Raw genomic sequence first — 22,536 nt, forward strand, 5'->3', positions numbered from 1 at the left:
TGTGTGTGTGTGTGTGTGTGTGTGTGTGTGTGTGTGTGTGTGTGTGTTGTGTGTGTTTGCATGTTAGCATTTCTTTTTTTTATTAATTTAGATTTATCTTAGTTTTATTTATTAGTTCAATAGTTTTATTAATTTCAATTTTATTAATTTTTCCTTTGGTTTTCAATATTTCTAATTTAGTGTTTAATTGAGGATTTTTAATTTGTTCTTTTTCTAGTTTTTTTTAGTTCTATGCCCAATTCACTGATCTCCTCTTTTTCTATTTTATTTATGTAAGCATTTACAGATATAAAACTGCTCCTAAGAACTGCTTCTGCTGCATCCCATAAGTTTTGGTATGTTGTCTCATTACTGTCATTCTCTTGAATGAAGTTATTGATTGCTTCTATGATTTATTGTTTGACTCACTCATTTTTTAGGATTAGATTATTCAGTTTCCAATTATTTTTTAGTCTATCTTTCCATGACCCTTTTTTACATATAATTTTTATTGCATCATGATCTGAAAAGGATGCATTTAATATTTCTGCCTTTCTGCATTGGATTGTGAGGTTTTTATGCCTCAGTACATGGTCAATTTTTGTGTATGTGCCATGTACCGCTGGAAAAAAAGTATATTCCTTTCTATCCCCATTCAGTTTTCTCCAGAGGTCTATCACACCTATCTTTTCTAATGTTCTATTCACCTCCTTAACTTCTTTCTTGTTTATTTTGTGGTTAGATTTATCTATTTCAGAGAAGGGGACATTGAGGTTCCCTACTAGTATAGTTTTGCTGTCTATTTCTTCCTGTATCTCCCTGCACTCCTCTAAGAATCTGGATGCTACACCATTTGGTGCATATATGTTTAGTAACTTTAACTTCATTGTCTATGGTGCCTTATAGCAGGATGTAGTTTCCTTCCTTATCTCTTGATAAGATCTATTTTTGCTTTTGGTTTGTCTAGGTTTGCTGATCTTTTACTAAACCTTTTGTAACCCTAAAATTCAAAATTACTTAGTACTGAATGTCATGTCAAAGGAAGCATTTTTCCTTTCCCTCCAGATTTCTTTTCTCATTTGGCCACCACCTTGATTTCTCATTAGGACTATATGATTACCTTTAATACCTGCCTTCTTGTACTCAATATTGCCAAAAGATTGTTTATATGTTTTATAATGCTAGAGCTAATATATTAGTTAAGATTGTCAAAAAATGATTAAAGTTCAATAACTGTATCATAAGAAACCCACAAGGTGGCACTGTAACATAATGGAACTATTAACCATAGGCCCCATTAACCTTTTATATAAGGATATCCTAGCTAACACGACTTGCTATCAAACTTCAGGTTTTTGTTCAGTCTGGGAAAAGAATGAGTTTTGTTTGTTCTTCAAGAATTCTGGAAATCCCTATGACCATGCCTGAGAGATCATTATTGGGCACGTGAAAATACAGGATGACCCACACCTCTCACCAATCAATGTACCTTCTTTTTATACACTGAAACATCAGGCAATTATGAAAGAAAGAAAAAGCATAAACTGTAAGATAGCTTAGAGATATTAAAAGATAGATTCATCATCAATTTAGTTAAGTAGTTGATACAAAAAAAATGAAATACTGGTCATCCCTATCTCTTCACTGGCTTTACAAAATAATTCAGTACTTATTAAATAAACAAAACACCTACCACAACTTCTGGTCTGGATCCAGATTCTTCCATCCTCCTGATTCTTCCTCGACCTCGCATACTACCTCGGCTTCCACGCCCAGGACGAGGCAGATTACCAAAATTAATCTCCAACTGGGATGTGATGTCATTGGCTGCTTTTCTGAAAACATGGGTGTCATCCTCATAGTCATCCTTTATCATCTGAAAGGCAGTTATTTTATTATACACAAATCTCCAAGGTCCCTTCGAGGTCTGCCATTGTAAGGTGCTGACAGACATCTAAACTACGGTAAACCATTCAGACCTGCTAAATGTGTGTGTGACACACCAGTATTCAGCAGACACCACATTTTATCTCGTAGTATCAAAGGCTAAAAAGCTTATACTTTGAATTGATATAATTTTATCACTAAGCAAACCAAAAATTACATTTCTATTAAATTTTCAAATAAATGTTATCTGTACAGTTTGCACGATTATACCCTCTTGAATCCCTTCCAGCACTATGTTAATTAAGGACCAAATTATAATACAATGCTGTTTCCCCCAAGCCTGTCATTCTAAAATCAGACAATATCAACATCAGCAAAGATGAATATTGAAATCTCCAAGGACATTTTGATTATCTAAATATTTCAACTCAGATCTTGAGATGATTTTTGAAGTTATTTCCCATTTGTTCATAAAGGATGCTTTAAGAATATGCTATAAATCTAATATATGTTATGCTATGAGTATGCTTTATTTAAGAACACTTATTAAATTAACACTAAATTAAATTAAAATTAAACACATAATACTGAACAACATTTTATGATATACTCAAGAGTTGCAGTGAACAGAAAAGAACTTGAAGGGGTTATTTTTTAAATATCACCAGCTTATTTCCCATATTAGTCATTTTTATTCCATTCTTTCCATTACAAAGATCTTTCTCCTATGTGAATACATATATTCACGTGTGTGTGTGTATACCCAGGACGGAGCAACTCCACCTTTTCTGTTGTTCATTACTATTGTCCCATGCCAAGCAGTTCCGCCCCCCTTTGACTCTTTTCCTCACAAGAGAGCTTATAAAGAAAGACCTTTTTGTTGTACTTAGCTTTCCTCATAAGCTTCTGTTCATTCCAAGCTTTAATTTCCTCATCTGAGCTTTAGCATACCTAACTATTCTTATACTCCTGGGCCTTACTTTGCATTCATCTTCAGTTACTTGCTCTTGCTTCTATCTTCTGCACATTAAAAAAAAAAAATTAATTAGTTGAAGAGCTCCCTCTACACTCACATTGGTCTCTTTTGTCAAATTTTCTATTCTCATCACAATTTTTTTTCCTCTGAAGTTTAATGCATAGGATCAGGCCTTTCTTTCTCTACCCCTCTGATACATGATCTCCCATAATCTAGGGTCATGTCAGACAGTGCCAGGCTTTCCTCTCCTCTATCATAAATGCTAACATGGCATAGACATTTGCCCTTTCCTCCCCACCCCAGTAGCCTTCATCTCCACTCCAGCAACCAGTTCTTCCTTGTTGGAGAGAATCAGATCCAGAAGTTCCTTTCCTTAGTCCCTCCACCTTTTGAAAGATGAAATGGTCATTAAAGCAATTAAGAAATTTTTAGCTGCTCTGTTTTTGGAAGTGAGAGAGCTCTAATAGGCACCTGGATAACTAAAGTCTCCTATGACTTAATTCTAACATATCAGGCTTATCATCTTTTGCCCAGAGAATTTTCTCTTTAGGTCTAAGGGATCTGTAACATCTATCCAGACAGTGACAGTATTGCTCCTGTTGGCCATTGTTTGTCCTCAGCCTAATGCATTTCATCATGCTTCCCTCAACTGGTTCCTAAATTTACTTGTATATCTTGTTAATATGTAATGCTATTCCATATCACACACCCAAACTTCTTACCCATCCTATTCCTTTTGATTAAGATTTATAGATTCAGAATAAAATTCCAGACATGAGTCTCATATCCCATATCAAGTCTCAGTGATACCTGTAATGTACAATTTGCCTCTTTACATTAAGGATCCCAAGTTTACCTGGCTTTTTTCACATCTTGAATGATATGACATTGGGTCAGATCAAGCAGCAGTAACTTCTGAAGTAATATTTTTGACTGTCAACTGTTATATTCTAAAAACATTTTTTACCTTGGGAGAAATTTTAATTTCTCATGTCCCCAGACAAAAAGGATTTAAGAAACTGAATAGCAAGACAACCATATGGCAATAAAAAACAATTGGCCTTTTTTAAAAACCTATCTTGTCTTAAATTAAGCTTTTTTGTCTCCAAAATTCATACTAAAATTGACTGTTACATGGCAGTGTAGTATTCTGTAGCCCCTACAAAACTCAATTCTGTGTCACTGACTACACATTAAAAGACTTCATAGAGAGCACTATACAATTTTTGCATTTCTCATTAATACGCAAATGTAATTTTCAATACCTTGTGAATGGGCAAAAAAAGTGTATCATAAAATTTTTTTGAAGCAATATTTATTTAATCTATTTATCTGACCTGAGGAGATGAGGAGTAATAAGTATTTAGGGGAAAATCTAAAACTGTTTTTTTCTCTTAGTGCCCTTTGTAAATCAAAAGTTTTATATTTGAGTTTAGGCTATGTCTACATTTGACCCTTAACCTTTCTTAAAAGTAAAGAATGTTAAGAGATTTCTGTAGTTGATTCTTATTGTTAACTAGGCAAGAGTTCTCATTACATAATCCCTTGTGACTAAAGTTTGCTCCTCTTAATAGCTTGCAGAATATTAAATTTATTATATTTTAGACAAAGTTTCAGGATACATTTAGCCAAAATTTAGTTGTATGCTCCTTTGCATTGCATGAGAATTGATATTCAATAGAAATTAGTCAACATATAAATGAATTGAAATTAAAAGCTTTATATAAAGCATATTTATGATGCTAAGAACTAGTCTAACTGTAATAATAATTCACATTTATATACATACTTCAATGTTTGTAAAGAACTTCCCCCACAACAATCTTGTGAGATAAGTATCGCATATACTATCCTATTTTAGAGGTGAGAAAATAAAGCCTCTAAGGGGATAAGTGACTTGCCTATGCGCACAGTCAGTAAATGAGGCAAGATTCAAATCCAGGGTTCCTGACTCCAAGGTCAGCATTCTATTTACTTTTCCAGGCTGCTCTCTCAAAGTAAACAGGTACACTTTTTCAGAAGTTTTAATTTTTCAAACTTGCAATCACTTTAAAAAAACTGGATTGTAGTTATACTTTTAAAAGTTTTAAATTCTCAAATTTTGTTGAATTTGGAAAGTGTGTAGGCAGGAGTGAAACAGAGTAGCAAAGGAAACATTAAGGTCAAATGTCAATGATGTAATAGAAAGGGTAGAGGTCACTAACTCCTTAAAAGATATCTACCTAGATGTCCCATTCAGCACCTCAAAGGCAACATGTTTAAAACCAAGCTCTCTTTGCCCCAAAAATGACCGTTATCACCTCTCACTTAGACTATTACCAAAACTTCCTAACTAGTCTCACTGCCCTCACTCACTGCCTCTCCATCTACTACCCAGTTGGAAAGTAATTGTTGTTATTCAGTCATTTCAGCTGACTCTCCATGACCCTATTTGGGGTTTTCTTGGCACAGATACCAGAGTGGTTTGCCATTTCCTTCTCCAGCTCATTTTACAAATGAGGAAACTGAGGAAAACAGGGTTCCAGGGGTCAGACAGCTAGTAAGTGTCTGAGGCAAGATCTGAACTCATCTTCCTGACTCCAGACCTGGTGCTTTTATCAACTGTACCACCTAGTGGCCCTACCTTGAAAGCAATTTTCCTAAAACACATTGCCACTTCTATATTCAGTAAACTCCAGCAGTTTCTCATTACCTCGAGGATCAAAGATAACACCTTTTTGGCATTTGGAGTCTTTTATAATCGGGCTCCAACCTGTCTCACAACTCACTTCCCTCCACATACTCTGGTCAAGCAAGACTATTCTGGCTATTCCTCACATGTTTTTCTGTGCCCCTGGGTATGGAAAATATTCCTCCTCCTCTTCTTCTTCCTCTGAGAATCCTTGGTTTCCTTCCAGACCCAGCTCAAGCACCTCCTCATGCATGAGGTCTTTCCTGGTGCCTTCAGCTACAAGTACCTAGTATCTGCTCTATATATATATCTATGTGTATTCCTGCAGTCTTCACCCAATAGAATTTCTCTTTCTTGAAGACAGTTTCAAATTTTGCTATTGTCTTTGTACTTCCATCACCAGTACACTATAGGTGTTTTAAAAAATGCTTACTGACTGATTGTTTATGTAATTTTTCATCACCCATACAAAAGCTTCCATTTGAATTGCCTCAAGAAGAGAAATCTTAATACAAAGAATTATAATGCATACGCTCAGAGGATAAACATAAAAATAAGTTATGTTAGCATGTTCACTGAAATATATCAAGGAAAGGAATTTGATGAGGAATTCTGTTCTTATAATTTGGGGTTTTTTGTCATAATGTCTTTCATGTAACAAAATATGATTATTAAAATTACTGCAAAGCAACAAATTGGTAACTTATTATTATTATTATTATTCTCAGGTGGTATAATACTCCTAACAGTTCTTCTAAACAGTCCAGCATTATGGTCCAAGACTTAAATCAGCAGCAGGCTATGTGTAGAATACCAAAATAGGAAACATAAGGTGGCAAAAAACAATCATTTCCTTAAGATCAATAAATTCTAAAGATTTGTATGGATTGATGCTGAGTGAAGTGAGCAGAACCAGGAGAATGCTGTGTACAGTAACAGCCACATTGTGTGATGACTAACTTTGACAGACTTAGCCCTTCTCAGCAATGCAAGGATCTAAGACATCTCCAAAAATTTCATGATGGAAAATGCTATCCACATCCAAAGAAAGAACTATGGAATTTAAATGCAGATCAAGGCATACTATTTGCTCTTTTTTTTCTTCTCTTTTGTTTTGTTTCCTCTTTCTTGTGGTTCCTTCTATTGGTTCTAATTCTTCCTTACAACATGACTAATGTGAAAATATGTTTAATAGGAATGTAAATGTATAACCTATATCAGATTGTGGGATGTCTTGGGGAGAAAGGTGGGTTGAGAAGGAGAGAAAAATTTAAAACTCAAAAGCTTATAGAAGTGATTGTTGATAAATCAAAATAAATTAACAAAAAGGGGTAAAAAAAAATCCTACTTATTAATGTAATTTTGTTTGACTAGAGACAGTGTCTAGATCTTTATGCAAGTAAGATCTATACAAATAAGTATACTATACAAATAAGTATACTATACTACTGTATGAATACTGTTATCGAGGCTTTAAGAAATCCATACAAAACAGAACCCAAAGCTATTAAAGACAGAAGATGCTAATTAAAGAGTTAACTCTAGATTGAGTTTAAATACCCCATACTATTTCCTTTGCCTTAATGTGTCACTACACTTATAATTTTGTACTAATATTAATATTGTTTTAAAAATTAATACAAATCTAAGGGTAATATAATAATTAATAAATTATAATTATAATAATTAATTTAATTAATAAATAATTAAATCTAAGGGTAACATAATTAAAGAATAAATATATTTTGCTTTATCTATAAAATGGAAAGAATGAACTACATGATCTACTATAATTTTAGTATTTTAGGAAATAGTATATAAAATTCTGGAGTCTAGTTCAAAGTTTTAGTTATGGATGATTCAAATAAAATTCATTTAGCATACAGCATTTATTTAAAAAAGGCAATTAAATAAACTTGCTTTATGACAGCCTAACACATTTCTAAAATATAAGTGCTTATGCTTATGAAGCTATACAACTCAGATTTCAGTGGAAAATACTGCTTTGTATTTTAAATGATGTTATTTTAAAGAATAATGAAGATATGAGTCATTCACTATGTATCTATCATCTCTGATTACCTATTTGCAAGAATCTGATTTCTTAATTATATTCACCAAGTTTAATCCATGAGAAGCCTCAAGAAAATGTATATCTTTCCAGATTGGGTGAGAGACCATGGGTATAGACAATATGTACATTGTCAGACTTGGTTAATTAGTTTTGATGAATTGATTTTCCTCCCCTCTCTTTTATTCTTTGTTACACAAGGGATAGCTTTTGTGTAAAGGAAAGGGGAGAAGTATAGAATAATAAATTTAGAGCAGGAAGGAATCTCAGCAAGCATATAGTCTAGCCTCCTTATTTTAGAGGTCAAAAAATTAAGTGACTTGCCCAATGTTACACAGGTTATAAATATCAAAGGTGAAATTTGAAACTAGATCCTGACTTCAACAGATATCAATAAAAAAAATTTTTTTTAGAATTTATAAATGATTTTTAAAGGAGCTGAAATGCTGTTAGTGCTAAATTGTCAGAAAAAAGGAGGCATTTTCTCCTGACGTGGAAAAAATTAGAATTGTCTCTAAAAGCTAAAAGGCAATGCTTACATCATCTCTATATTTTGACTTGTGAATCACTACTGCTTTGGAAGGAACAGTGGATTCAGGCTTCCGGATGTTGAATTCAGGCTTTGGTCGATTTTGCTCTTGAAGGGTTTTCCATTCATCTAAGGTCATTTCTTGAACTTGACATTCTTCCACTAGCTCCCCAACTTCAGCGACTCTAAAAAGAAAGGAAAAGTGATACTTTTCAGTTTGGCAATGTATTTCACATGCTACCCCTCACACAAACAGCATGCATAAACTAATATAAGGGAAAATATTTAATTATAATCTCCCACTGAATTTTTGTTTTTCATTATTTATAGTTGCTATAGTTACTATTTCATCCTCAGATGGTATCAAGAAAATAGGCATAACATGAACTCTATTGACAATAATGTCACAAGTACTCATTCTCATGGCAGACTGCATAAAATGCCCAAAGAAACAAAATGAAGGATGACTTATCAAGAGAATTCTTTTATCAAAAAAAATTAACCAAACATTTGAAGTAGAAACTAGACCTAAAATGTCCACTTTTCTCAAGATTCTCTTAAGGATGATGTATGTTTTTAAGGGCCTTTCTTACAAGAAAAAATGTGCTAAATAGACAAAAGAGAAGGAGAAGTCTGCAAAAATGAGAAACTAGTGGGAAACTTCATAGACTATACTAAGAAGATTTACTTCTACATAAAAAGAATTACTTTAAATACTAAGAGTTCTTCTAATGCTAAAATTTTATGATTCTGTGTTATTTTTAGGTCTGGAGATTAGGGATAATACAGCAGGAACTCCAACTAAGCTAGAAGGTTGAATGATTTGAAGGTTTTATAAACCCAGCAGAGTGCAGATTGAAGCATATTTTTTCACTTTCTTTATTTTTCTTCCTTTTTTTTTTTTGCTTCCCCCTCCAACATGGCTAATATAGAAATATGTTTTACATGACTTCCCTTGTATACTTGATATCATGTTGTTTGCCTTCTCAATGGGTGGGGTAGGAGCAGGAAGGAGGGAGAGAATTTGGAATCCAAAAAAATTTTTAAATGAATGTTAAAAATAAAAAATTAAATGAAAATTAAAAAGAAAAACAAAAAGAAAAATCAAAAGTCAACAGTTAAAAGGAAAAAAGTATAGAAACAAAATAAATGAGAAATGTCTCACTACCAAGAATATTAACAGCACACTTTCTGTATAATTTCATAATAGAAGGCTAACGAGAAGACAAATGAAACATTAAAAATTATTTCAATGTCAAAGAACAATTATGTTAATTAAAGAATTAGTCTCACAAAACAAGTTCAAAGATTTCTATGTATTTAAGAATTTTTAAACAAACAATAAAACACTAGCTGATATAAATCACTAATTTCAACTAGACATCAAATCAAAAAAGAAAAAAAAATCTACCAAGGTGTTTAAAAATAAGACACTATCTACAAATTATTTGGACACAACAAAAGATCCTGAATTGAAAGTACTGAGTGGCTAGAAAAGAAATAAAATGAAGAATATAAGTCACATGCAAAAAAGTCGTGAATTTTAAAACAGATGTAGTGTTTTCCCTAGTACCACCAATATAACACAGCACCTTTTCTATTCTTTTTCACTCAGAAATACATGCTTAGAGAAAACTTTTCTCTTCCACATTCGATTTTTTTCTTGCTTGTTTTGACAGGAGATGCATAGTAAGGTACAATATTGCCAAGGGATGACTGCGTAAAGATTATATCTTTAGCATGTTTTGCAAGTAGGTCATGATTTCAAAAGCAACTCATAGCAGTAAGACCAAAAACTGCTAAAATGATGGTTCCTCTGTGATAGTTTTAAGAACTGTTCAGTTGATATAACACTAAAGAGAATCCCTATTAGAAGCTTTGGCAGTGACCTGATGTTCAGTAGGAACGAATACATGTTAATCAACTTCAGGTCAGAAATATGTCAAGATTATATTGTTGCAAATAATATCACAATTAAGCCATTCTCAATTTATGGAAGAATGAACAAGAGCTTCTATTTTTGGATCTGATTTTCGTTACAGATTAAATGATTGCTATGGAAAGAATAACAAAAACTTTGGAGCAAATGACCATTTCATCTTGGAATTCATGACAATAAAAAGACAGAGAGGGAGAGCTGGGCAGTCTTGGATATGTACTTTAGATTTGGAGAAACCAGATTTCAAAGTATGCCAAGAAATGATATGCCAGACTGATACAACAGACCAAAAATCCAACCCTAAACATACAAACTGGGAAGCAATTATTCACTCTCCAAGAATCCTTTGGGAGTTTTCCTTAAGTAAAATGCACCTGGCTGCTCAAGTGCAGCCTGAGTTTTTCAGGAACATGTATGCTGCATAAAATGCAGTATAATCTATTACACTGTATATTTTTGACATTTCTACCTAAAAAAAAAGAATCAAAAAGAAAGTAGTTTAGAACAAGAGGAAGAGTCTTTGAAAATATTAAAGAACCAAATGAAATATGATTTTTGAAACTCTGGAGTCTTCTTTTGAATTTAAACATTTTATATTTCTCTCTGATTTTGTTTTTTAATGTAATATGATATGGTGGTGTTCCTAACTAAAAAGTCACTAGCATTTAAAAATTCTAAAACTTAAAAGTTAAGTAGTTGTTTGTGGAATTGTGAATTGGTTCGGCTATTATGAATAGCAATTTGGAATTAGGTTCGGAAAATGACTAAAATGGTAAGAGTAGCACATGCTTTATAAGGCCTAGCTGCTTTTTTAAGAGCCTGGAGGCTTGGTCTTGTTGGCCTCAGGTGTTAAAAGGCACCCCCTTGGAGAGTTGGCATAGGTTTTAAGCAAAATTCCCACTGCCCTGTAAGAATGCTTTTCAAATCGAGAGGTTGGTGAGGTGAATGCTGAGGCAAAAGAGTAGCTGTTTTATTTAAATTAGTATCTTTAAATCTTGTTCTCCTTTGTCACCATTTCTCCCATTTTTATTGCATTGTATGGTCCATGAATGCCTCACTGCATTTTAACACTGACCCTGAATCAATGGACTTGCTGAAGCTAGAGCTGGCCCCAAGGAGATGAAAGATGGGGGGCGAAAGATCCAATATACAATTATATATATAATTGAAGAAGTCCAAGCATAGCTATTCTTTCTTTGCTGGGAAGAGTTGAGGAGGGAAAATATTAAACCAGTATTTATTAAGCACCTATTATGTGCTAGAAATAAAAATACAATTGAAACAATTCCTACTCTCAAGGATCTTATAATGATACATATGCTATTCGATTTGATTGATAGGTTTACTGAACCATCTTACTGTTCTCTTTTCATTTTTAAAAGGTATAGACCTATTTAAGGAAGGGAGAAGACATACTGGGAAATGAAGATCATGTAAAAACAAAAGATACCAATAAAACCTAATTTTTAAAAGTTATGTAGGGCTGGGCATGGTGGCATATGGCTATAATCTGCATTGCTGAGAAGGCTGAGCCTGGTGGATTAACTGAGTTCAGGAGTTCTGAGCTGCAAGATGCTAAGCCAATTGTATGTCTGCACTAACTGCAGCTCCAATATGTTGTGCTCCTGGAGGCCACTATGATTCATGAGAAGGGATGAACCAGTCGAGGTGAGAAACAGAGGAAGTCAAATCTCCTGTGCTGATCAGGAGTAGGATCAGGCACATGAAGGACTGCCATAGTTCCAGCATGGGGAGTGGAGGACAAAGAGAGGGGTGGGGGAAGAAAAAGACAGAGAGAGAGAGAACCCTATGTAAAAAAAAAAGCTAGGTAGTAACAGTTTCAAAGTGTAAATATTGTGAGAGAAAACAGATATGACTGGAAAAGAAAAAAGAAAAAAAAAGACAACAGACATAGTTGGCAAACAAACACTCTCCTCAACATGCTTGACAAAAGCGTGCATCTCCTATTAAAGAGGTCAATATATTTGCATTCAAATTGGCAGCAAAATTCACAATAATACAAGTCTAAATGCATTAAATAAGGTATTCCACTCTGGATAAAACAAAAGTATGTGCATGCATACATATTTAAGAAAAAAAGAAAAGTTAAAAAAGGGGGGAAAACCCTGAAGCAAAAATAAAACACAATGAATTATTTCTCCTAATATATAATTAAAACAAATGCCCCATTTAAAAAAGTTCTTTTTTTCTCTTGATGGGCTAATTCCTTTCAAAACTAGGTAAATTCTAATAAAACAATAAAGACATTGAAGGCTATTCCTTCTAATTTATAAACAAACATATCTCTCCAAACTCTTAACCCCAGTTCTTTAAGCTACAGGTCATATGAAAATATAAAATAACAGATGGTATTATTTATGTTACCAGGAAGATTTCAAGCTGTATTTAAGTGAGAAGTAAACAGAAAGAACTGTCAACTGTCAAATATTTCAGGCCCTTCCTTAATAGTATTTATGGGAAAATGCCAAAACACAAACATATTGTGTAATATTGTTAAATACCTACAAAGTCCTATAATGCTGAAAAACAGCTATGCTTTCAGGAAGAATGGATATATGGGCATGGTGGTGGTGGGAATCTTATGCACAAGATAAACTTTTCTGCAAATACCATTTCTCCCTATTTTTCTCATTAATCCCCACCTTCCCCTCGAGTGATGAGTTTAGACATCAAGTGACTAGTTTCATTGAACTTTCAAGAAACAAGAACTCTCTGAACAGGGACAATTGCTTTATTTTTTTAACATTTGGCTTTATGCTTAATTAATTAACATGTCATTAATGGGTCATTTGTAAAGAACTAATACACTTAAAAAACAAAGCCAAATTCAAAAGGAAAAATTCCCAGAAAAGTTCTGAAAAATTCCTATCAAAGATAACATAATTGTCACAGAATACATAAAAGATATAAGGTTCCTATAAATTAGAAAAGTCAGTGTAGGGAGCAGAGCCAAAATGATGGAGAAAAGGCAGAGACGTGCCTGAGATCTCCCAAATTCCCTTCCAAACAACTTCAAATAATGCCTCAAAACAAATTCTAGAGCAATAGAACCCACAAAAGGGCAGGGTAAAATAATTTTTCAGCCAAAGACAACTTAGAAGGTCAGCAGGAAAGGTCTGTCACACAGAGGTGAAGTTGAATACAGGCCAGGCCCCAGCAAACCACTGGTAGGCATTGGGTGTGACTAAATAAGCTGCAGTAGGTTCTGAAGCTCTCAGCCCACAGAAGGTAAGGCAGTCAGACAACTGGTCAGAAGGAGATTACACGGGTCCTTTTGTTGCCACTGGGGTAGGGGGTTAAGATTCTGTTGCACTGTCCATAGTCAGATCCAGGTTCCAGGCCTGGGTCTTAGTCCCAGGGTGAGAAGAAGCATTAGCACACCAGAGCTTATGGCCACAGGGGAGCAAGGACCCTGGTCACAGTTCCAGGTTGGAAAAGAGTGCTTGTGATTACTCACTGACCAGAGCACAGGCCAGATGAGTTGTAAACATACCCTCTCCTTAGATCATACTAACTTGGAAGAACTAAAAAATTACAAATGCCTAGAACTAGCTCTGAAAACAGCTGCACAAAAAACCTGAAGGTTGGGACAGTGAGCCGTCCACCCTGAAGTAGAGCCTGATTTTAACACAGTTAAAAGTCAAGAAGTAGGCAGAAAAAATGAGCAAACCAAAAAAAAAAAAAAAAAAAAAGGAACCTGACCATAGAAAGTTACTTTAGTGACAGGGAAAATCAAAATACAAACTCAGAAGACAACAAAGTCAAAACTACTACATCCAAAGCCTTAAAGAAAAGTGTGAATGGGTCTCAGGCCCCAAAATAATTCCTAGAAGAGCTCAAAAAGGATTTTAAAAATCAAATAAGAGAAGTAAAGAAAAACAATGGGAAAAGAAACGAGAGTGATGTAGGAAAATCATGAAAATAGAGTCAAGAGCTTGGTAGAAAACAGAATTGACCTAATGGAAAAAGATGTACATAAATTCACTGAAAAAAAGAACTCCTTAAAAAGTAGAACTGGCAGGGGCACAGCCAAGATGGCAGAGAAAAAGCAGTGACTTGCTTGAGCTCTCCCCCAAACCCCTTCAAATACCTGTAAAAAAATGACTAAACAAATTATAGAGCAGCAGAACCCACCAAAAGACAGAGTGAAACAAATTTCCAGCCAAGAAAACCTGGATGGTTGATAGGAAAGGTCTGTTATGCTGGGCTGGGAGAGAAGCACAGTTCACTGTAGACCACACAGGCAAAGACAAAGCAGGCCTCAGGAGACTGAATCACAGACAGCTCTGGTGGTTCTTCTCAACCCACAAATGCCAAAGACAACTCAGAAGGTCAGTGGGAAAGGTCTGTGACTACGCTGAGAGAGAAGCATGGTCCAGTCCTGGCCCTTGTGCAGCCTCGGGGCAGTGGAAACAGTGGCAGCAGCTGCTTGTGGAGCTCTCGCTCACAGATGGTGGAGAGATCGAATGGCTGATTAGAGGGGGACTGCAGGAATCTCTTTGCTGGTGATGAGGCAGGATTCTCTTGCTTTGCCCGGGCTTGGATCTAAGTTGCAGTCCTGGGGCGAGGAGGTGTGCTGGTGAGGTGAAGCTTGTGGCAACAGTGGAGAAGGAATCCTCCTCACAGTTCCAAGGCAGAAAAGAGTGCTTATGGTCACTCATAGACCAGAGCACAGGCCAGGAAATGAGGAAACACCTCTCCATTGATCATACCAATTTGGAAGAACTGAAAATTTATAGGTTCCTAAAAGTATCTCTGAAAACAGCTGCACAAAACCCCTGATGCTTGGGACAGTCTCCACACCGGAAGCAGAGCTTTACCTTAACAAAGATTTAAAAAGTCAAGTAATTGGCTGGGAACAGGAGCAAATAGTGCAAAAAACAAAAACAAAAAAACCAAACTTCAGACCATAGAATCTTACTTTGGTGACAAAGAAGATCAAAACATACAACCAGAAGAAGACAACAAAGTCAAAGATCCTACATACAAAGCCTCCAAGAAAAAATATGAATTGGTCTCAGGACATGGAAGAACTCAAAAAGGATTTTGAAAACCAAGTAAGAGAAGTAGAGGAAAAATTGGGAAAAGAAATGAGTGTTACAAGAAAATCATGAAAAACAAATCAACAGCTTGCTAAAGGAGACCCAAAAAATACTGAAGAAAACAACACCTTAAAAAATAGTCTAACCCAAATGGCAAAAGAGGTCCCAAAAGCCAATGAGGAGAAGAATGCCTTAAAAAGCAGACATAGCCAAATGGAAAAGGAGGTCCAAAAGTTCACTGAAGAAAATAATTCCTTAAAAATTAGAATGGAGCAAATGGAAGCTAATGATTCTATGAGAAATCAAGAAATTATAAAACAAAACCAAAAGAATGAAAAAAATAGAAGACAATGGGAAATATTTCATTGGAAAAACAACTGAAATGGAAAATAGATCCAAGAGAGATAATTTTAAAATTACTGAACTACCTGAAAGCCATGATTAAAAAAAAGAGCCTAGACATCATCTTTCAAGAAATTATCAAGGAAAACTGCTCTGATATTCTAGAACCAGAGGGTAAAACAGAAATTGAAAGAATCCACTAATCACCTCCTAAAAGAGATCCCCAAAGGAAAACTTGTAGGAATATTTTAGCCAAATTCCAGAGTTCCCAGGTCAAGGGGAAAATATTGCACCAGCCAGATGAAACAATTCAAGTATTGTAGAAACACAATCAGGATAACACAAGATTTAGCAGCTTCTACATTAAGGGATCAGTGGGCTTGGAATATAATATTCCAGAGGTCAAAGGAGCTAGGATTAAAACCAAGAATCACCTATCTAGTAAAACTGAGTATAATCCTTCAGGGGGAAAATGAACATTCAATGAAATAGAGGACTTTCAAGCATTCTTGAGGAAAAGACCAGAGCTGAATAGAAAATCTGACTTTCAAATATAAGACTCAAGAGTAGCATGAAAAGGTAAACAGGAAAGAGAAATCATAAGGGACTTATTAAAGTTGAACTGTTTACATTCCTACGTGGAAAGATATTTGTCACTCATGAGACCTGACTCAGTATTAGGTTAGTTGGAGGGAATAGATACATACATACATACATATGAATGTATATATATACATGCATACAGAGAGACAGAAAGAGAGAGAGAGAGGGAGAAAGAGAGAGAGAGAGAGAGAGAGAGAGAGAGAGAGAGAGAGAGAGAGCACAGGGTAGGTTGAATATTAAGGGATGATATCTAAAAAATAAAATTAAGGAGTGAGAAAGAATTGTTCTGAGAGAAGGAGAAACGGAGAGGTAGAATGGGGGTAAATTATCTCACATGAAAGAGGCAAGAAAAAGCTTTTACAGTGGAGGGGAAGAGGGGAGAGGTGAGAGGGAATGAGTGAATCTTACTCTCACTGGATTTGGCTTAAGGAGGGAATTACATACACACTCAATTGGGTATGAGAATCTTTCTTACCTTACAGGAAAATAAGGGGGAAAGGGATAAGATGGGGGGGTGATGATACAGAGCAGATTAGGGGAGGGGGTAATCAGAAGCAAACACTTTTGAGGAGGGACAGGGTCAAAGGAGAGAATAGAATAAACAGGGGATGGGGTAGGATGGAGAGAAATATAGTTAGTCTTTCACAACATGACTATTATGGAAGTGTTTTACATGACTACACATGTATAACCTACATCGAACTGCCTGCCTTCTCAATGAGGGTGGGTGGGGATGGAGGGAGAGAATTTGGAACTCAAAGTTTTAAAAATGAATGTTAAAAATTGTTTTTACATGTGACTGGGAAATAAGATATACAGGCAATGGGGTATAGAAATCTATCCTGACCTACAGGAAAATAGAAATGGAAGGGGATAAGAGAAGTGGGGGGGTGACAGAAGGGAGGGCAGATTGGGGGAAGGGGTGTTCAGAATGCATGCTGTCTTGAGGTGGGGAGAGGGGAGAGATGGGGAGAAAATTTGGAATTCAAATTCTTGTGGAAGTGAATGTTGAAAACTAAAAATTAATTAATTAAAAGAAAAGTAGAACTGGCCAAATAGAAAAGGAGGTACAAAAGCTCACTGAAGAATATAATTCCCTAAAACTTAGAATTGGGCAAGTGGAAGTTAAGGACTTCATGAGACATCAAGAAACAATACAACAAAATCAAAAGACTGAAAAAAATAGAAGACAATGGGAAATATCTCATTAGAAAAACAACTGAAATGGAAAATAGATCCAGGAGAGATAATTTTAAAATTATTGCATTACCTGACAGTCATGATCAAAAAAGGGCCTAGACATCATCTTTCAAGAAATTATCAAGGACTGCCCTGAGATTCTAGAACCAAAGGGTAAAACAGAAATTGAAAGAATCCACCAATCATCTCTTGAAAGAGATCCCAAAATAAAAACTCCCAGGAATATTACAGCCCATATTCCAGACCTCCCAGATCAAAGAGAAAATGCTGCAAGCAGCCAAAAAGAAACAATTCAAATACTGTGGAGTCACAGTCAGAAAAACACAAGATTTAGTAGTTTCCACATTAAAGAATCAGAGGGCTTGAAATATGTTATTTTAGAGGGCAAAGGATAAAGGATTACAACCAAGAATCACCTACCAGCAAAACTGAGTATAATTCTTTAAGGGGTAAAAATGGACAATTAATGAAATAAAGGACTTTCAAGTATTCCTGATGAAAAGACCAGGGCTAAATAAAAAAATCTAATTTTCAAATACAAGACTCGAGAGAAGCATAAAAAGGTAAACATGAAAGAGAAAGCATAAGGGATTCAATAAGGTTAGACTGTTTTCATTCCTAAGTGGGAAGATGATACTTGTAAATTCTAATAACATTCTAATTATTAGGGCAGTTGGGAGTATTATATAGACAGAAGGTATAAATGTGAGCTGAATATGATGGGATGATATCTAAAAAAAGAAAATTAACGTGTGAGAAAAAGGAATGCACTGGGAGAAAGCTCAAAAAAGCTTTTGCAGTGGAGAGGAAGATAGGGAAGATGGGAGGGAGGGTGCTTGAACCTCGCCTTTATCAGAATTGGCTCAAAGAGGGAATAACATACACATTCAGTTGCGTATAGATACCTATCTTAACCTACAGGAAAGTAGGAGGGGAAGGGCATAAGATAATGAGAGGGGGCTGATGGAAAGGACAGCAGACTGGGGGAAGTGGCAATCAGAAGCAAAATTTGAGGATGGACAGGGTGAAAAGAAAAAGAGTAGAAGAAATAGATTGAGGGAAACACACAGCTAGTAATCATAAAGGTGAAAAAATTTTTACAGCAAGCTGCTCTGATAAAGGCCTCATTTCTCAAAATATAGAGAACTGAGTCAAATTTATAAAAATAAGAGCCATTCCCCAATTGATAAATGGTCAGAGGATTTGAACAGGAAGTTTTCATACAAAGTAATTAAAGCTATCTATAGTTACATGAAAAAATGCTCTCACTATTGATTAGGGAAATGCAAATTAAAACAACTCTTGAGTATGAGAAAGAAATTTATAATTTATCATTTTCATATTAATCAATATGATATATGTAATGAATATACTAATAATTTAGTTTTCTCAAGAGCTGCCTCTCTGGCTTTGGAGTCAGAGCTCACAATGAAGCTTAAACTGATTAATCAGAACTCTGACAATGCTCACAATAACTGGACCTTAAGTGAAGTGAATCAAAGTGTGTAGAACCTGTTCCCATCACAGAACTCTGGTTCTGTACTTTAGGGTAGGTGGTCATGACCCTCAAAGACATGACTCCAGAATTATTGTATTGTGGGACTTGTGGGTTTCTCATGTGAAACCACTAAATGATTGTTTATAATCCACCTTTCTCCCTCCACAGTTGTGATTTAAGTATATAACCTATGCTTTTACTTGAGCTAAGGGAACATTCCTCACTCTGAAACTGAATAATTAAACTACCTGACTACTGGCACTCCTGTTTCTAAGCCTGCTTTGTGCAGCTCCAAGCACTCTCAGGTTAGAGACTGACTCAGTAAAAATCCTGTTAACAGGCACCACCCCATACCTGTCAGATTGGCTAGTATGACGAAAAAGGAAAATGACAAATGTTGGAGGGATGTTGGAAAAGAGACATTAATGTGCTCAGAGCTGGTGGAATTGTGAACTAATTTAACTATTCTAGAAAACAACTTGGAACTATGCCCAAAAGGCTATAAAACTGCACACCCTTTGACCCAGCATATACCACTATGAGGGCTGTATTTCAAAGAGCTAAAAAAAGAAAAAAGAAAAGGATCTATATGTGAAAAAAAATTTATAGCAGCTCTTTTAGTGGTGACAGAATTGGAAATTGAGGTGATGCCCATCAATTGGGGAATGGCTGAACAAGATGTGTTATATGATTGTCATGAAATACTGCTGTACTACAAGAAATGATGAACAGGATGCTCTCAGAAAAACCTGGCAAGACTTACATGAACTAATGCAAAGTGAAATAAGCAGAACAAGAGAAACCAGTAACAATAATATTATATGATAATTAACTGTGAATGACTTAGTTGTTTTCTTTTTTTTGGTATTTTTTTTTTTTTTGGTGAGGCAGTCAGGGTTATGTGACTTGCCCAAGGTCACATAGCTAGTAAGTATCAAGTGTCTGAGGTTGGTTTTGAACTCAGGTCCTCTTGACTCCAAGGCCAGAGCTCTATGCACAGCTCCACCTAGCTGCCCCTGACTTAGTTATTTTCAACAATACTACGATTCAAGACAATTCCAAAGGATTTATGATGAAAAATGCTATCAGGGACAGAACCGATGCAGTCTGAATGAAGATTGAAGCATACTCTTTTTTACTTTCTTTGGGTTTTTTTTGTCTGTTTTCTTTTACATCATAATTAATATGGAAATATGTTTTGCATGACTGCACATGTATAACCTATATCAAATTGCTTGCCTTCTCAATGACAGGGAGGGAAGAGGGGAAAGAATTTGAAATTCAAAAATTTTAAAAAGAATGTTAAAAATGTTTTTACATGTAAGTGAGAAGGAAATAAAACATTAAATAAATATACATTTTTAAAAAGAAAAGTAGAATATCAAGTCAAGTCAACAAGAATTTATTAAGTGCCTATTATGTGCCAGGCACTGTGATTATTTAAAAGGAACATGAAAAAGGATGAGGGAAGGGAGACTCAAAAGAGAATATTTAATAAAAGCTATCAGAAAAATGCTTAAATCAAAATAAACAACAATGAAAAGACATTTCTGAGAAAAATGTAGAAAGTTTTCAATGCAGTTACAAGTCTGTCAGAAAAAATAGATGTAAGAAACTAAGGTTTTAAGGCAATGATCACAATTAGTTCCAGAGGACACATCATGAAACATATCTCCCTCCTCTCACTAGAAAGAAAGAAGTCTATAGATGCTGAGTGTTACATATGCCATCTGACACAGCTGATGTGATGATTTTACTTAACTGATTTTCTTTAGGACAAGAAGAGTTTCTATGGGGGTAGGAAAAAGGTAGAAGGAAGTTATGTATATCAGAAAGTATCTGTGGTATAAAAAACAAAAGGTATTAATAAGAGAGAAAATTAACATACCAGAATTAGCACGAAAGTTAGTCCAATTGGAGGTATATGCTTTGGCCAATTTTTATTCCTCTATAAGTTTACGTTTCTATGAATACTGGTAATGATATTAACAATATTAATATTAACAGTGTTATTACAGCATTAATATTGATATTAACAATACTAAATGTCACAACTCAGTAGTCCCTTCTGAAAAAACAAATTGTATTAAACATGACCACAAAATTTGAATTATACAAAATCAACAAGTTATAAATCTGCTGCCATCTGCCTAAACAGTGAATGTTACAAGGAATAAATGAGAAAAAAATAAGGATATCAATTGCTTGGTCAATGCTGGTTCACTGGTAGAAATTCTAAGATTTACAATATGGTCACAAGACCTAGTCTTTGAAACATATATGTATCGCTAATAGTGAAATAACTATTGAAAGACTATCTTTTAGCAGTTTTATTGTATTACTATGTTTCTGAATCAATTGACTGATACTGTTGAAAGCATGCTCAAATTAAGAATACTTAGATGAAACACTATACTTAGTCAAAGATTCTCCTTCAGGTACTCCCTGGTGCTCTTCTATTTCTGCACTCTCTTCCATGGGAGCAGTTTGTTCCAACTCACTGTAAAATAATAGAAATATAGTCATAATAAAAATCGTTATTGCTATCCACAAAAATATGTATGTTGAAATGTGATGAATCAAAAATCCAGGTGATATTTTTCAAATATCTTATTTCTTGATTTCTTAAGAAGCAACTTTTAATTTTCCCATAATATTATGACATCACTAGATATCATTTATATATCACCTTGGCAATTATCATTGAAAATAAAAAGGATCATTGTATTTCTTTGAACTCAAACATGAAGAATAAATTATTCTAAAATAACAAGTTGTAATCTGAGATTCTCTCCCATACAAACAAAAATTAGAAATTATAGCTATAGGAAATACTAAGATTTTTGATTACAGATGTTCAGAGAAATTTTCTAACATAGGAAAAAATTACTATAAATGATCTCCCATTCTATAATTGGATATTCCAGTGTATTTTCAATTATGAAAATGAGCCATAAGTAACTTGAATTTTAAAATATATAAATTATATATAACATATGAATATGTTATATATTATATAAATTTATAAGTATGATATATAAATATATATCATACATAATATAAAAATATATATCATACATAATATAATATATAAAACATATAAAATTCTTAAGAAAAATCCATAGCAGAGACTAAAGGGTGGCAACATTGCAAAAAATAAACAAATAAACAAATGTATACAAGAGAGTGTCTGTCAGCCTCAAACAACTTGAGAATCACTGGTTTAGCAAAAAGCACCTCTGAAACACAGACATTACTTTTGCTTATACAACAGACAAATATACATTTCTATTTAAAATTCAAACAACTCATGTGTTGAACAGAACTGGCGAAAATTCAATTCTATTTTATTATACTCATGTGGCACAATTTCTTCAGCCATTTTCCAGTTGATGGGCATTCACTGTCCTTCCAGTTCTTTGCTTCTAAAACCATGCTACTATAAATATTTTCATACAGAAGGAGCTTTTCCTTCTGCTTTTAATCTCTATAGAGACATAGCTGGATTAAAGGATATATAGGTTAGTGATTTTTTTTTAGTATAATTCCAAATTGTGTTCCCAGAATAGTTGGACCAATTTAAGTTCTACCAACAATGCATTACTATGCTTGTCTTTCTACAACCCCTCCAACATTTGAGATTTTTGTCTTTTTGCCATCCTTGCCAATATGATAGGTGGGAGGTGAAACCTCAGAAATAATTTGTGTTTCTATTATTAATGATTTGAAGCATTCTTTCAAATAATTGTGGATAGCCTACACATTTCTTTTGAAGACT

General features: G+C 34.5%; 1 protein-coding gene across 1 annotated transcript in view; it reads right to left on the bottom strand.

The window, feature by feature from the left end:
- The window catches only part of HABP4 (hyaluronan binding protein 4), a 52,269-nt gene that overhangs the window by 7,473 nt on the left and 22,260 nt on the right, over positions 1-22,536 (bottom strand). The window contains exons 4-6 of the mRNA XM_027874880.1: positions 21,175-21,258; positions 8,124-8,298; positions 1,673-1,855 (exon numbers count right to left, since the gene is read on the bottom strand). Coding sequence (XP_027730681.1) covers positions 1,673-1,855; positions 8,124-8,298; positions 21,175-21,258 — 442 coding nt within the window. The remainder of the gene's footprint in view (positions 1-1,672; positions 1,856-8,123; positions 8,299-21,174; positions 21,259-22,536) is intronic.

This window comes from Vombatus ursinus, unplaced genomic scaffold (genome assembly GCF_900497805.2).
Source record: "Vombatus ursinus unplaced genomic scaffold, bare-nosed wombat genome assembly UNPS02014807.1, whole genome shotgun sequence".
NCBI classification, from domain to species: Eukaryota; Metazoa; Chordata; class Mammalia; order Diprotodontia; family Vombatidae; genus Vombatus; species Vombatus ursinus.